The sequence below is a fragment of the Daucus carota genome, chromosome 1, assembly GCF_001625215.2.
Source record: "Daucus carota subsp. sativus chromosome 1, DH1 v3.0, whole genome shotgun sequence".
NCBI classification, from domain to species: domain Eukaryota; kingdom Viridiplantae; phylum Streptophyta; class Magnoliopsida; order Apiales; family Apiaceae; genus Daucus; species Daucus carota.
The window spans coordinates 31,299,743-31,314,488 of NC_030381.2; the positions used below are offsets into that span (position 1 = coordinate 31,299,743).

The 14,746-nt window shown below is 34.7% G+C and overlaps 3 protein-coding genes across 6 annotated transcripts; 1 reads left to right on the forward strand and 2 right to left on the reverse strand.

The window, feature by feature from the left end:
* Positions 1-879: 879 nt before the first annotated feature.
* On the reverse strand, positions 880-2,758 carry LOC108227281 (uncharacterized). 2 transcript variants are annotated; one of them, XM_017402356.2, is made up of 2 exons: positions 2,610-2,758; positions 880-2,409 (listed from the first exon to the last, which is right to left on the reverse strand). In XM_017402356.2, exon 2 carries the CDS (start codon positions 2,374-2,376, stop codon positions 1,105-1,107), a length of 1,272 nt encoding a protein of 423 aa, XP_017257845.1. In that variant the 5' UTR covers positions 2,377-2,409; positions 2,610-2,758; the 3' UTR covers positions 880-1,104. The 2 variants fall into 2 exon arrangements, with proteins under 2 accessions (XP_017257845.1, XP_017257836.1); XM_017402347.2 differs by having other exon boundaries at positions 880-2,746.
* A 5,080-nt stretch (positions 2,759-7,838) lies between these two features.
* Positions 7,839-9,721, forward strand: LOC108227788 (uncharacterized). Its single transcript, XM_017403132.2, has 3 exons — positions 7,839-7,992; positions 8,648-8,685; positions 9,407-9,721. Exons 1-3 carry the CDS (start codon positions 7,920-7,922, stop codon positions 9,518-9,520), a joined length of 225 nt encoding a protein of 74 aa, XP_017258621.1. The 5' UTR covers positions 7,839-7,919; the 3' UTR covers positions 9,521-9,721.
* A 767-nt stretch (positions 9,722-10,488) lies between these two features.
* LOC108227659 (protein PATRONUS 1) lies at positions 10,489-14,074 on the reverse strand. 3 transcript variants are annotated; one of them, XM_064079807.1, is made up of 6 exons: positions 13,841-14,074; positions 12,831-12,910; positions 12,379-12,636; positions 11,182-11,225; positions 10,832-11,098; positions 10,489-10,723 (listed from the first exon to the last, which is right to left on the reverse strand). In XM_064079807.1, the coding sequence occupies exons 2-5, from the start codon at positions 12,895-12,897 to the stop codon at positions 10,862-10,864; spliced, it is 606 nt and encodes a 201-aa protein (XP_063935877.1). In that variant the 5' UTR covers positions 12,898-12,910; positions 13,841-14,074; the 3' UTR covers positions 10,489-10,723; positions 10,832-10,861. The 3 variants fall into 3 exon arrangements, with proteins under 3 accessions (XP_063935877.1, XP_063935875.1, XP_017258428.1); XM_064079805.1 differs by having other exon boundaries at positions 10,489-11,098; positions 13,841-14,073; XM_017402939.2 differs by having other exon boundaries at positions 10,489-11,062; positions 13,841-14,064.
* Between the last annotated feature and the right edge of the window lie 672 nt (positions 14,075-14,746).

Consider the following 14,746-nt stretch of genomic DNA (forward strand, 5'->3'; position numbering starts at 1 on the left):
TTTTTCACAATAAAAAAAATCCTTCCCTCCAATTCACCTCCATCTTTCCATCTCTTTTGAATAAAATATGAAATAGAGAAGAGATGTAGAGAGTATTGTTGGAGTTTACACTCTTAACTTTGTCCAAAATTGTTAAGAGCCACATATTTTATATTATATTTAAGAGCCAACAAATAGGCTCTTGGAGATGCTCTAGGACATTCTTTCTAAGAAAATCATACACCTATTTAATTTTTAACAAGACCTTTTTAATTTCAATAACCAGTTTAGTTGATAATTCTGGCTTTCTGTATGTGAAAGTGATCTTTTTGGTTACATCTCATGAAGGAGAAACAAGTGAGTGCAAGATGTATAAATATTTTACTTCCATTTTTACGAATAGAAATTGTAGGTTTTGTTACTTTTGCAAGTACCACCAATTATTTACTGAAGCAACAAACTCCAGAGCTTTCATTTACAGAGCTGATATTGGTAGGAACTCTTCTCTTTAGTTATACTCTCAGCGGAATTCGAAGCTTTCATTTTAGGTTCTAGCTGCTCACCTTTGCCAGAAACGGGGAGTCGAGGTAGTTCCTCTCTTGCTCTCCGAATCACTCCGGGGACTACTTGTATCAGTAGCAACCTCAGAATTGCTTTCTGCAAATACCAGACAATAGGATATGGTTCTAATATAAATCTATTACCCATTTGAGGATCAGAGGATAATGTTTCCTTAACAATTGATGCTACCTTTCACATCAATAAACCCCATATTGGATTGACATCAGCCGGTTACGACGAATAGTTTGAGCTTATAGAGCGGATTTGTAGTTAAACCAGATCGTCGATGGCCTAGTGAAAGGCCTCGTCCTCCCTCCCCATGATCAGTGGAGATACATGTAAGATAAACATTCCAGTTATAATGTACATAAGACTACTACATGACAGATAGCTAACAGATAAAGTGATTTCTCTCTGCAGAACTAAGTTGAACAAAGCCATCAAATTTAACATACTTGAGAAACAAAATCGCACCATATACATGATAAATCAACCTTCATCTAGAAATCGCCATTAGCAAATTTGTTTTGTAGAGTTTATGTTTGCTGCTGCATTAGGGATGATTCAGAAAAAGGCCCTGCTGCCGTAAAATACCCTTGCAGCATCTTTTTTCTTCTCAACTTCCACGCTGTTGTTAAGGTTCTGGATCACATTACCGTGGTTGTCAGGTTCCGGCTTGTTGAGATCCATTGGGAGTTTCATTTTCTCCAGGGACTCGGAGAATTGCTGCATGCTTCTCATGTACATGTCAACAATTTGTTGCTGCATAGCGGATTGTTCAGCTTCCAGGTTTATACTTCCAAGCGGAGCTGACAGTGCCTGAGTAACAAATTTCGTGTTGCTGCTTTCTTGAACATTGTCTTTGGAACTAGGTATATTTGCGTCTAGGATTTCACGTCCTTTTCTTGATGTTGCAGTGTCTGGACAAGCCGCAGGCCTTGGTCCCTCTTTAGTGATCGACTGATTTGGAGAATTCAGCAGACCGACAGAAAGATGACTCTTGTTCTCCATGGAGTCACCAGAGTTTCGGTCATCACTCAAGCTTGTCATTGTAGAACTGAAGAAACCTGAATTCTGAACACTGCCATTAGGAGATAGAGATACATACCCATTGTCATCAGATGAGTTAGCAGTCATTTCGTAGTCATCTACAGGTTGATGTGGTGCACCAAGGCGAAGAAATGAACCAGAATTAACCAGATCATGTCTCGACACAGAACCATGTCCTTCTAAACTGAAATACTGAGTCACCATCTGCTGATTCTCTCTAACTACATTGATGTCTGGAAATTCTATCCTTGAGTACTCAACTGGATCCAGCACCACTTCAGATATCCTCCGATCCAATAGCAGAACTTCTGAAGTTATTGAAGAATTAGCAGCAGAATCAGGGAATGACTTCACAGTGGGATGAGTCGAGACATTTGTTTCTAAAGAGAGGCTTAACTTAACAGTACCAGCAGGGGAATGGAACAAATCAGTGGAAGATATGCTAAAATCCTTCGAGATCTTTCCCTTGCCAACAAGCAAGGAAACCGGGACTAAAGCAAAACCCAACAACTGATCTTCCATATAATGCTTAGCTCTACTAAACATCCACAATTCACATTTGAGGAGGGCATCCAGTTGAGTCACTTTCATGACCAGAGATTCATTGAACTCCGGGTTTTTCCCACCACCATTGATAATCTTAGTTGTGAGGACCTCGTCGGGGTTATAAGTCAGAGAAAATTTCGCGTAAACATCTTGGTTGTCATAGATACAAATGTTATGAATGTTCCTAGCATGATGAATGTAGATTTCAAGAATCCCTGAAAAATCAGGATCCCCTTCCATATTTGCACTGGGATCGTAAAGTGATCGATTAGTCTGATCAAACACATCCATAGCTCAGAAGTTACAAAGACTACTATGAAAGAGACCAATATACTTCATAGAAATCAAATTTCTCAGATGACTCCTTAAGATCACACTAAGAAACCATGATAGTTAACACAAACATAACAGACCAAAGAATTTCTCAAGCAAAAAAATCAAAGGCAAAGAAAAGAATGAAGTGGATTACTTACAGAAGAGCTGAGAAATTTGTGAGGCTTGTCATAGCAGTTAGAGAAGGTGGGTGAGATTATGAGTGTGTTGAATATAATGGGAAATGGAGAAAAAATCAAAGGACATGATGATTGTAATGATGTAAGGGATTATTGTTCCTTTCCCACCTATACTTTTATATATCCTTCTAATTCAACCTTTTTGTCTTTTGGGTGTGGGGATGGATCAAGAGTCTTTGCTTTGCTTGACATTGCAGCTTCCACTAGATTTTGCTCCACTTACTCTAATGGAAGGGTCCTACCAGTCAACTCCCCCTCCCCCCCAAGCCAAAGCTTTAAGACAAGGTAATACTGTTACCCTAGCTTTAAGACAACAAAAGACTACTGTCCTTAAAAGTTGTTTTATGCCTCCAGGGAACAAATTGCATGAGCTCTAAGCCACCGCAATTTAAGGGGTGACACCGTGACAGATTACCAATCTCAGACAGGCATTATTGTTCCTCGACTTCTTGTTACCAAGAGGTCGAATCTGCATTATCTCAACTACATTTTATGGAAGAAGAAACACTTGGAAACATAATTATATTTTTAAATAATTATTCCAGAGCCTAAGGAAAGCAGTAGTTGTAACTCTTCACCCTCAAAGTTAATTTACAAACAAGGGCCATCAGCACGAGTAGCATTCAACTAGTACTGCTAGCCGTGGCCTTGGTTCATTCGGTCTTACAGGCTTTTTAGCTTTTTATAGCATATTGTCTGGACGAGGACTATCCTGCATCAACCAAGTTAGTGACCAGCATTCCCTTATCGAGGAACACGAAACATTTGTTCAGGGAGGCAAACATTCTGTATCAAATAATACAGAATTATGGTTTTACTCTACTGACATTATGAAATATGTTGCTAGATTCTTTTCCAGTACAGGACTTCCCAATAGAACTAGTTTTCTCCCTGTTAAGAGCTCAAAAAGTAGCAGACCAAAGCTATAGCCTATAGACATCACTTTTATCTGTGAAATGGCTAGTATGGAAGTAGTCCAGGTAGCCCAATGTGCCATGAACTAATGTTGTGACTTGTGTTTGATCTTTGTTAAAATGTTTGCAGACTGCATGTGTCCTGGATAAGCATGGATGCTGCTGAGTGAAGATATGCAAGTGAATTAGCAAATTCGGAGCCCATTACCAAGAAATTAAATAATATAACAATTTTATGTCACTTAATTTTGACAAATTTTTCATATTCTTGAGTTTTTTTAGAAAAATGCTAAAAATGATGAAGAGTAATACTCCCTCCGTCCCCTTTTAGTCTTCACATTTCTATTTTTATCAGTCAAATTGATTAATTTTTGACCAAAATTTCCTTTCGTTATTTGAAAAAAATAAAAAATTACATTTTAAAGTAGATTAAAAGTTAATTCCGATGATATATATTTTTCTTTTTTTTATCAATTGATAAAATAATAATAAATTTCAGTCAAATTTTGCTCAATTTGACCGTCACAAAATCAGATGTGACAACTAAAATGAAGTAATAATAATTGATGTGTGCTTACTAAAATTAATGGATGAAAACTCTACAGGCACGAACAGAGATGTGTATAAAAATCTAAATGTCGGATCTTTTATGTCGTTTTTTCTAAAAAAATTTCAGATATTTGATTCGGAAAATCGAACACATATCCAATATAATTTTAGGTTTTGAAAATTTGAATTCGAATTTCAATCGCTACTTTTCACGAAAACATATTCCTGGATTCGATGTGATTTTTTTTTTTGAAAAAAAGGAGATAATTCAATAAATAAAAGCCATACGGCATCTACAAGAATGATCGAGTCGAACAAATATAGAAAAAATTAACATGTCTTCATATCCAAGATGTGATTTCTGATTTCTATTAAAAATATATTAATTTTATTTCTATTAAATTAAAATAAAATATATAAAAAATGTTTATAAGTGTTAAGGTCTAGAATTTTGATTTTAAGACGATACTGATCAATTAAAATATACTAACATAATTATAATGAGTTAAATATGATTAAATTAAATAATAATTTATTATTAAATTTAGCTACATATAACTAATTTGAATTCGAATAATTCAATTATTTCATTCGATTAAAGAAAATATCCAATTTTAAAACATTCGGTTAAATCAAAATTGAAACCGGAACTTTTTAGTATAGTATCTATTAACAACATCTATATCTATATCTATATATCTATATATCTATATAAAGCAAAATCCCGGGCAGCTGACGTGGCTATTCTCTCCTTGCTCTTAAACTGAATTCTCTCTTCTCATGTTTTCCAACATATCTCAGTTATTCTTCTGCCTCTTTTCTTCTTATTTAATTTTTATATATCTATATAAAGCAAAATTCCGGGCAGCTGACGTGGCTATTCTCTCCTTGCTCTTAAACTGAATTCTCTCTTCTCAGGTTTTCCAACATATCTCAGTTATTCTTCTGCCTCTTTTCTTCTTATTTAATTTTTATATTTATTTTTTTATTCCTGACTGATCGGTTTCGTAACTGAAGCCTCGTCATCTCCTCTGACAGTTTGTTATAAATGATCCTCCGGCAATCGTTTCTTTTGGCTTGGTTATTTCTTACTCGAAAATTAGCTTCACAGACACTATTGGACCTCTTTGTTGGGCTGGCTTGGCTATAGCAATTGCTGCAACAGCTGTTATTCTTTTGGTGGGCGTCCTCTTCTTCATCTCTAGCTTAGTCGTGAATCTTCTTCAGGTATTATTTTCCCAGGTTTCCACTCTTTCTTTTGTGATTTACCAAATGTTCCTGGGATTTTACATATTTGCCGAAAGATTAAAAGGGTGGTTGCGAAGTTGTTGTGGCTGGAACTTTGGTTGATTGGTGGGCTGCTGTTAAGGTCAGTTTCGGGTCGGTGAGTGTTTATTACTTGACTACACATAAATAAGATTGGTAATAAGGTGTTCGATCAAATGCCCAACTGACTATATTATTACCGATTTCATTAGAATGTGACTTTGTTGTGGGCATCAAGTTGTACATGTTTATAAAAGCCACTTTCTTGCATAATCTCTCATTTTTCAGCTCTGCTTTTCTACAATTACACTGATTTTTTATATTAATGTTTCTTTGGATTAAATTATGTTTATGATGATTTTTGCATAATCTCTCATTTTTCAGCTCTGCTTTTCTACGATTACACTGATTTTTTATATTAATGTTTCTTTGGATTAAATTATATTTATGATGTTTTTAACTCGAACGGGTCACTGCAAATGTTTGTTGTTATCATTCGAAAGAGAAACTAGCAACACTCTTAATGCTTGATAACAAATTTCTCGACCTAATATGTGAAAATTTGCACTGAAAATTGTGCAACTTACAGGAGTTAAAGGAAAGCGGTTGCAGATACATTTTATGGAGATGTAACAGTGAAAGATACCGAAGTTTTCATATCCAATATCTAGACTTTCCGGTATTTAAATATTTCTTTATTACTTTAGAAACAATAGCTATAAGTTGCTGGGACACGAGGGAGTATTAGTCAGGAAAGATATATTTGTTTGCAACTACTAAAATCAATAAATTATCAAGAATTTGCTTTATCATACTTGATTCGGACTATAAACCACTGGTGACAAGGCGCAGGTGCTTGATGCCACACAGTTTGGCTACTTTAAGGTGCTGGGGAAGGGCTCAGGGACGAAGCCGATTGTAGTAAAGGCCAAGCTGGTGTCGAAGATAGCGGAGAAGAAGATTGAGATGGCCCGCGCTGTTGTGCTTACTGCTTAGGATTGGTTGTTTCTGTTTTAATTGAAATGGACTATACTGATTCTTATGGTTATTATGGATTCTCACGTTGTGGAACACTGTTTTTGGATAAATTTATGGTTAATGGTACTTTTAATTTTGGATTTGGTGGTGTTTGTTTGGTTTTTATTGTGTTGTGATTGATAATGTTTGATTGTGTATGTGGTCGGATTGGTTCTTGTAGTGATGGTTGTAGTCGAGGCTCTGATTGTGGTTTGAGACCTCGATGTTCAATTGAGTGGAAGTGCAGTGTTGATAATGAGATTCTTTTCCCCTATAAATCATGTCCATTCCTGCGTGGAATAGTGCTCAAAACTTAAAAGAAATTGTTGTTCTGCTTGGTCTTATCTATTCAGTTGTCACTTGTGGCGCACAATAAAATTTAAGCATTTGCTAGATTTAATTAGTGTAGGTGGTGGTTTTACTGATTACGTTTACTATTGCATGCTTGCTAGAACGTGACAAGTATTTCCGTGTTTTTTTTGTCTGTCAAGAGTAGCTTCTGAACAAGTGTAGGGAACTCCTTTCGGATATAGCCATTTAAATAGTGTATATGTGCTGTAGCTGAATTAAATGTACACCTCCAGTTGGTTCATTTGATGTCTCTGCTTCATAGTGGAGAATTTGTATCAGAAAATGTTGTATATCACCTTTTGAAGTTTTGATTCTAGCCATTTTAGTGGATTTCTAACTGAAATATAGCTCAATATTTGATACACTCTCTTACAAAGTTACACTCTTTATGACTAATAATATTTTCTTATATTTCAATAATAAATATAAAAATAAAAATTTCAGAAATTATGGATTATATGAAAAAATATTAGGTGCTCTCTAATTTCCGAGTACTCATTTTCTTTAGAATAAAACCAGTTAACAGTATGAGATTATGTGTGACAAAAAAATAAGCAGTATGAGATTATGGAGGGCGCTTATATTATTTTATCTTGATCGTTACCTCACGCGCAACACTTGCATTCTACCTGATATTTTCAGTGCCCGCGTGAAGCGCGGGTTATACACCTAGTGATTGTATATCCGATTTTAGTCACACCTCACAAGTCACAGCTATGGCAAGTTCAATAGATTACCTATATAATGTGCTAAACTCACCTTTAAATAATGTGTTAAAAAAATGCATTCCAACATTATCCTAGTATTATCCCAAATCAGTAGCACAATCTTAATTCTCCTAGGCATTACCTATTTATAAGTAACCCCTAGTCATTACCTATTTAATATTTATGAATAAAATAATCATCTCTCTCTTTCTTTCTTTGTATATTCTCTCATTTTCCCCTTCTACCAAAATTACTAAGACACACTAACACTCATTATTTTATATTATTTATATTATTTATAAGTAACGGGATAAGTAACCTATTGGACTCTAACTCCATTTACAAGAAACTCTGGAAAAGGGAAATCGTATTTTATGAACTGTGAAATAGGCGCCTATATATTTATTAAATTTACTCGCACTTTTTATCTGGTTAAATAAAAAAAATAACTTGACCCCTAATTTTCGATGGCGAAGGATAGTTGTCTTGCAAGAATCACCGCCGGAGTTGCTGTCGGCGGAGCTGTTGGCGGCGCCGTTGGTAATGATTCTTCCTTCTCTCTCAACCCTTTTCGTCAATTCCACTAATTTTGCTTAGGGTTTATCATTCATCCATATGTGTAGCTCTCTAAAACCCTAATTTTGGTCAGCTACAGTGTACTATATTTGATTTCATTTGTTTGTTTCGAATGTGCCATTTGATTATTTTTGGTTGCTATGAATTTTGATCATATATGTATTAGCAGATGCTATTTGTGGTTAGGAAGAAAATAGAGTGGGGGTTTTAGGTGGCTGCATTATATGATAATTTTATGAAAAAAAAAAGCTTAGAAACTGCTAAATAGTGATAGATGATTATATGTATAAATATATTGTGGAATTGATTCGTGGGTAAGCATCGAACTTGATGGGGGCTGAAACTTTGTATCTTAGATGATTGTTTTGAGGATGAGACCTAGACTGGGACTGAGACGATGGGTGGGACTGACGTTGCAGTTGGATACTTGAGCTAATTTATCAATGGATGTAAGTGAGTAAACAAACAAGTAATGACAACGGAGTGATTAAAAATAATATATGTACCGTTAGTTTGTCTTCAAATTTTGGATGTTTTAAACGATTTACTATATGGTTAAGTTTTACTGAGGTCTCTTTTTAAGTGCAGTTTATTTATCGATTTTCCATATGATCTGCAGGTGCTGTCTATGGGACATATGAGGCTGTTAGATACAAGGTACGCTCTCTGTTCATTATTCAAGTTTTCCAGATTTATTACAGTTTAATTTTGTATAAGAGATAAAACTGCAAGAAATGTTTGATGGGAATGTGAACGTAAGTCATACTTAAGTAAGTATGTGTTTATGGATACAAAGTCTAACTTTAAACTTTCAGTATCCTAAAGAGGAAACAAATTGAAATGTTCCGAATTGTTTGGTCAGTTACGTCAGTTCTGATTTTGTTGATTCATCTTGTTGTAGTCAAAATGAGATGCAAGTGATGTATTTTAGGTTATATCTCATAAATCATAATATACAACTGATTTGCCGTATCAGTAAGTACTTGTCAGGTCAAGCACTTTCAATTACAACAGACATATCAGTAAGGACTTGTTCCTTCTCCTGAACCAGTGTATGAGAATCGAGACCAAGCACGTACGACTTATATTAGTTAGTAGGCTTATCCTTTATAAATTATCTTCAATTATGTCATTCCAACACCAATTTAATGTAACTTGCCAGAACCATAAAAAATTTAATGCATCTGTCGATTTCATCATCATAAAAGTAGGAATAAGCAAGTTTGGCTATACAAGTTCTAAATGCTTCTGATATTCAGACTTCAGAGGCTATCAAGCTTCCATCATAATCTCTATAACTTAATAACTTGCACCTTTTTTAGTTATTTGGAAAACATTTTTGTATACTTGTTACAATGCTGAAATTTATACAATGCAGGTTCCAGGCCTTCTAAAAATTAGGCATATTGGACAAACAACACTTGGAAGTGCTGCTGTTTTTGGACTTTTTCTGGGTGCTGGGAGCTTGATACACTGTGGAAAGTCATATTAGGGTCTCTTTTTGTTAAGAAAATATGATTCCAGTATGTGTGCTGAACAGGTTGAATTGGATATTAACCATAAATGGTGCATTTGAGTATTTTGCCTTTTGTTCTTTTAGAGTATGAGTACCACCCTTTTCGTGTATCGAAACTCCTTGTGTCCCTTCATATGATCAACTCATAAGATGTTTAATCGATTTAAGAATGCCTAATATCATCTATGGTTTAGGATTATATCAGAATACTTGCATTCATCTGCGGGCATCCAGAGCACAGCACTGTCTTGCAGTCCCGATAGAACTGAAACTGTATGATATTATTGGGACTAAACACAGGAAAAGATATCTATCTGCTTCTCAAATGAGACAGGTAAATTCAAGGAGTAAATTTTCCCTTTGGTTAAGTTTTATATTTGAAAGATGGAGTTGTTGAAATCAGATCATGAGTAGCTATTGGAAAATGAAGAAATTCCTGATCAGAACACCAATTTCTGATTGTACAATTTAGCCTTCAAAAACAACCAAAGCCTTCGAAATTCCAATAAAAGCTGCATATCAATTATAAATTTCTCCTTTAGAATTTATCACTGTAGAAAGTATTATACAGAAAAGGAAGAGGCCGATTTTAAGAGAAAGTCGATGTTACTTGAGATGTCCAAGTGAGGACTTGTAGGATGACAACTTTAAATTATAGTTAATTTCTGGTTATTGACTCGAAATACCTAGAAAATGAAGGAGTCTGATGGTCAGCTGCAAGTTCTTCCAATGTCAGAGAACAGCCAGATCGAAGATGGAATATGATCAGGAGTCTGATGATCAGCTGCAAGTTCTTCCAATGTCAGAGAACAGCCAGATCGAAGATGGAATATGATCGGGGGATCAAAGCCTCACATTGCCTTACTAAGATAAATTGGTAAAGGGACTTGCAAAAGAATGAATTCTCAACAGAAAATTGACAACCATGGTTGAAGGAGAAGGAATACGGCAGCAAAAATAACTTTCTTAAGTTTTGAGCTTAAATCTGATGTACAATATGTTCAGTATTCATTGCACAAGCTTTACATTCAGAAATAAACTACGATCTTAAGAGAGACAATTTGGAGGTCTGTTTCAAGAGTTGTCTGATATATTTGATAACATTACCCAAGGACAATCTTCTCTACTTTGCATCACAAGGTCTTACTGATGCGGCATGCCCCCATCTTAAATATCATCCTTGCAAAGAAAAATTTAAGTTATTTTTGTAAGTAAATTTGTTCTACTGTCACGAGCTAAACACCAATTTTCCGATGGTACAAAGTGACAAATGAACACAACAAAAACCTTGCAGAACTGAGTCAACAGATGGCAATCTTAACAATCCATTTCTTCCTTCAGCACAAACTCAACATGCTCCACCTTATCCCATTGAAATGGAGAAGCAGGAAGAGAATCCCAGTATATTGGAGAAGATGGCTGGGAGTCCAATTCTGATAAAGGCTGTAACCAGTCAACAAATTCTGACATAGGCAACTCTACAGGTTCTGGGTAGAAACGGGGGCTCTCAGGATCATTCTGAAGCGCAAAGTGAAGTATTTGTAACATTATGTGCTGAAATACAAGGATTTTAAAGCACACTGCAACTAAAAAGAAAAGAGTAGAGAAGAGGGATTTGAAGGATGTAAAGTATGTACCTTTGCCACTACAGACTCTGAAAAGACAACATTTGATAGAGTATCTGCGAACAAGAGCAAACATATTTTCATTCATTTAGTAACTGTCTCATGAAGTTTTTTAACAAATTGGCAAAGAGCTAGGTACCAAATCCATAAGATCTTTACAACTTACATAGTTCATTAATTTCAAAATTCTGTGCAAGTTCCTATGGTTTCCATTATATGAGAACTTGACATGAGAAATCCCAAATCTTTTCGAATTTCTATAAAGAATAAATGAGTGCCAAACCCACCACTATATCATCAGCAATCATCATATGAATCAAAACTTAAGTAGGTGGTGATGATCAAAATAAAATAGATCTCAAGGTCCAACTCCAACAGGTGGGCAACAAAATTCCACCCATTTCATTGATCACTGAAAATCCTTTTCCTTTTAAAGAATAAAAGTTCATGATATGAAGGTTATATGACAGGGAACAGAATAGGAAACAATTAAGAAATCAAGTATATCATCAGACAACAAGACCTTTATCTTGAGTCCCTTATGCACAAGGCCTTGAGTCAAGCAGCAAATATTTTCAAGGCACTGACCTAGATCTCAAGGCCTTATAATTATAGATTTATATTATTAAACTTTTATTACCTTTAAAATATATTTTAAGGCTCTTAAAAGCCCATCAAAGATTACCAGGGCTTGCAAGGCATATATATAGAATTTTTCTATCCTAAATACTTATTATACGCTCCACACCGTGTCACTTTACAAAGTCATTATATTGATTATTGATCAGGACCTACAATCTAATATGACAACCTAACCTACAATCAATTATGACAACCTAAAACAGAATGTTTTCTTAAGAAGTGAGGGCTAACTCTTCTCCAGCTTATGTGCTTTATAGCAGCAGTATGTACTACACTACCCTAAGAAAAAGGAAAATAAACACAAAACAAAATCTATACTCCTTTCATCTCTAATTCTGCCTATACCTTATACTCACAAGGACATTTGCAGTGTCAACTGCCAAATGCTAATATTTACATATATAGTGTTTTACTATAGACTAGAAATGGTTGTACATAAAACAATTTTATGTCGCTCATTAAAAAATTTGTGTATATGACCATTCCTAGTCAAACTCGGACAAACAAAACGGTCAAGATCAATGATAATAATTAAAGACAGGCAAACGAGTTGAATAGTTTAAATACCATGTTTTGGAAAAACTGTTTCCCAGAAGGAAGACTCCATTGCTTTCCTATTTGTTTCAATGCATTTCGTATGATCGTGCAGAAACTTCTCCCCTGCAATATTAAATTCTTCTTTTGCTGCACTCTTCTTCTTAGTGGAGACACTGGGATGCAGGGATGACTTGTTAGTTATGTCATTCAAAGCTTTGCGACTTCCTAGAACTTGACCTTTCTTGGCAGCTGGTTTAGAACTTTTTACTGTCCCTTCAGTTCCTTTTTCTGCAAAGTACCTAAAGATTAACAAACTATTTTCCATACAAATTTTAAGGTCAACAGTTCATTCATAAATGATTCTGAAGTCAAAGGGTTCTCATTTCATAAAAGTACAAAAGAAAAATCTCACGTAAATCAAAATTGCCCAGGGTAGTACATGAGAACCCATATACAGAGATAACATAAATTCGGAATCATACTTCTGTGGTGGATGCCCAAATTTTCATCCTGGATGATCAATGGCCGCTGAGTGCAAGGAGTTGTCATGTTTGGCTAATATCTGAGGTAAAAGCAATAGGAGTTAGAGGATTAGGAATTTCAAACAAGCACACAAGTGCTACAAAATCAAGAGTGCAATACATATCCATTTTGTATAAATATGTTACATGTACAATGATCACCAGCATTATAAGCAAGGGACAAACACAGGTAACAGAAACAATTCATGCCACATAGCATGTGACCACTATATGCACGGATTTATAATAGCTAAGAAAAAACCCAATACTGTTCCCATCATAATTTCTTTTTCGAAACATATCTTATTCATTGTCATTTGTCACCACTACAGAATGAATAGTACACTACTATCTAAAGAGCCCAATCCGGTGCTTCTCTACCTGTAGCACAGATATCAAATCTGCTAATAGGTTTCATGTTAACAGCGTCAAATTAGTTCTTAAACATTCCTTCCACCTCCACAAAAATACAGCATTAGCCATGTTCGCTTAACTTGATTATCAACTATATTATCATACGCTCCCTGTATTTCATCCTTAAGTTATATCATGGACTACGTCTCAATTAAATCATTTAGTCCATACCTTCAAAATTAAAACACCTAATCCTAATGTATCAACCAATCCCCCAAAATAAACTCGAAAACAATCAAAACATTTTTTACATGACTAGACAATACAAATGCCTAGAATATTCAGACAGTAAAGGGATTACGATTCTCTACAACTAACATATCCAATGCATATTTCAACCCCATCGATAAAATTTCACACTCAAACAAACATATAACACAGACCCATTTACGGCAAACACAAAGAAACCCATTGATTACACACACGAGCACACACACATTGTAATTAGTGTACTGGTTTAATCAGCACTAGTGTGTAGATTTATATACAAACCCATTAATTAAACAGAACAAAGAAAATGAGAACAGATCAGAGAAAGTAAGAATATGATACAAAACCTGAGATTCAATGCAATTCGTTGATCTTTGGAATGAAATTAGGGCTAGCCGGCCAAAAATTGATTTATGCTTTATATTCTCTCTTATTTTCTCGTTTTTGCTTTTCTTTAAGCGGGGGAAGCTAGTTCTAACGGTCAAAACTTCGGTTTAATTATCGCTTCCACCTCCCCTTTTTATAACCATCTTTGGCAATACTACACGAGGTGAGCAAAAATAAATCGGAATTGAAAAATCAAGCCGGACCATACAAATTTGATTCGGTTGGTACTGATTTTTCAGATATTCGGATCGAATAGACCGAAATAAAATTCAGTTCAGTTCGCTCCTTAAAAAAATATTTTGGTGGACCGAATAGACCGAATAGTCCAAACAATATATAATATATATTTATAAGCAATTGCTCAAATAGAAACCACTAAAATAAAAACTAAAAGGGAAAATAGATTTTTTTGCCACTCAACTTATTGTGTTTTTGGAAGCTTACCACCCAACTAATCTTTCTTCTTCTTTTTACTCACTAATGTTAGGTTTGGTTTTATTTTTAGCCACCAACTTAGGTTCAGATTTGATTATTAGTATTATGATAATTGTTTATAATATCATTTATACATAGTGATAGTATGTAATATTTTGATGATGTGTCATACGTTTATATCTTTATATATAGCAATAATAATATAAAATGAGCCGATGAGAAATTAAAATCAGGAAAATCGTAATTAGAATTCTAAAAATTCAATAAATCATGAATATGAAATCAATGACTTCAAACAATTCACCCTCCCTCATAAGATAAAGTGTATTTGAGTGATATGATGCATCATCTTTCGCTATTAAAGTTTCAATCGAATAGCTCAGTCTAAGATCTCTTTTGAATTTATCTTCAAAAAATTTAGAAACTTTTAT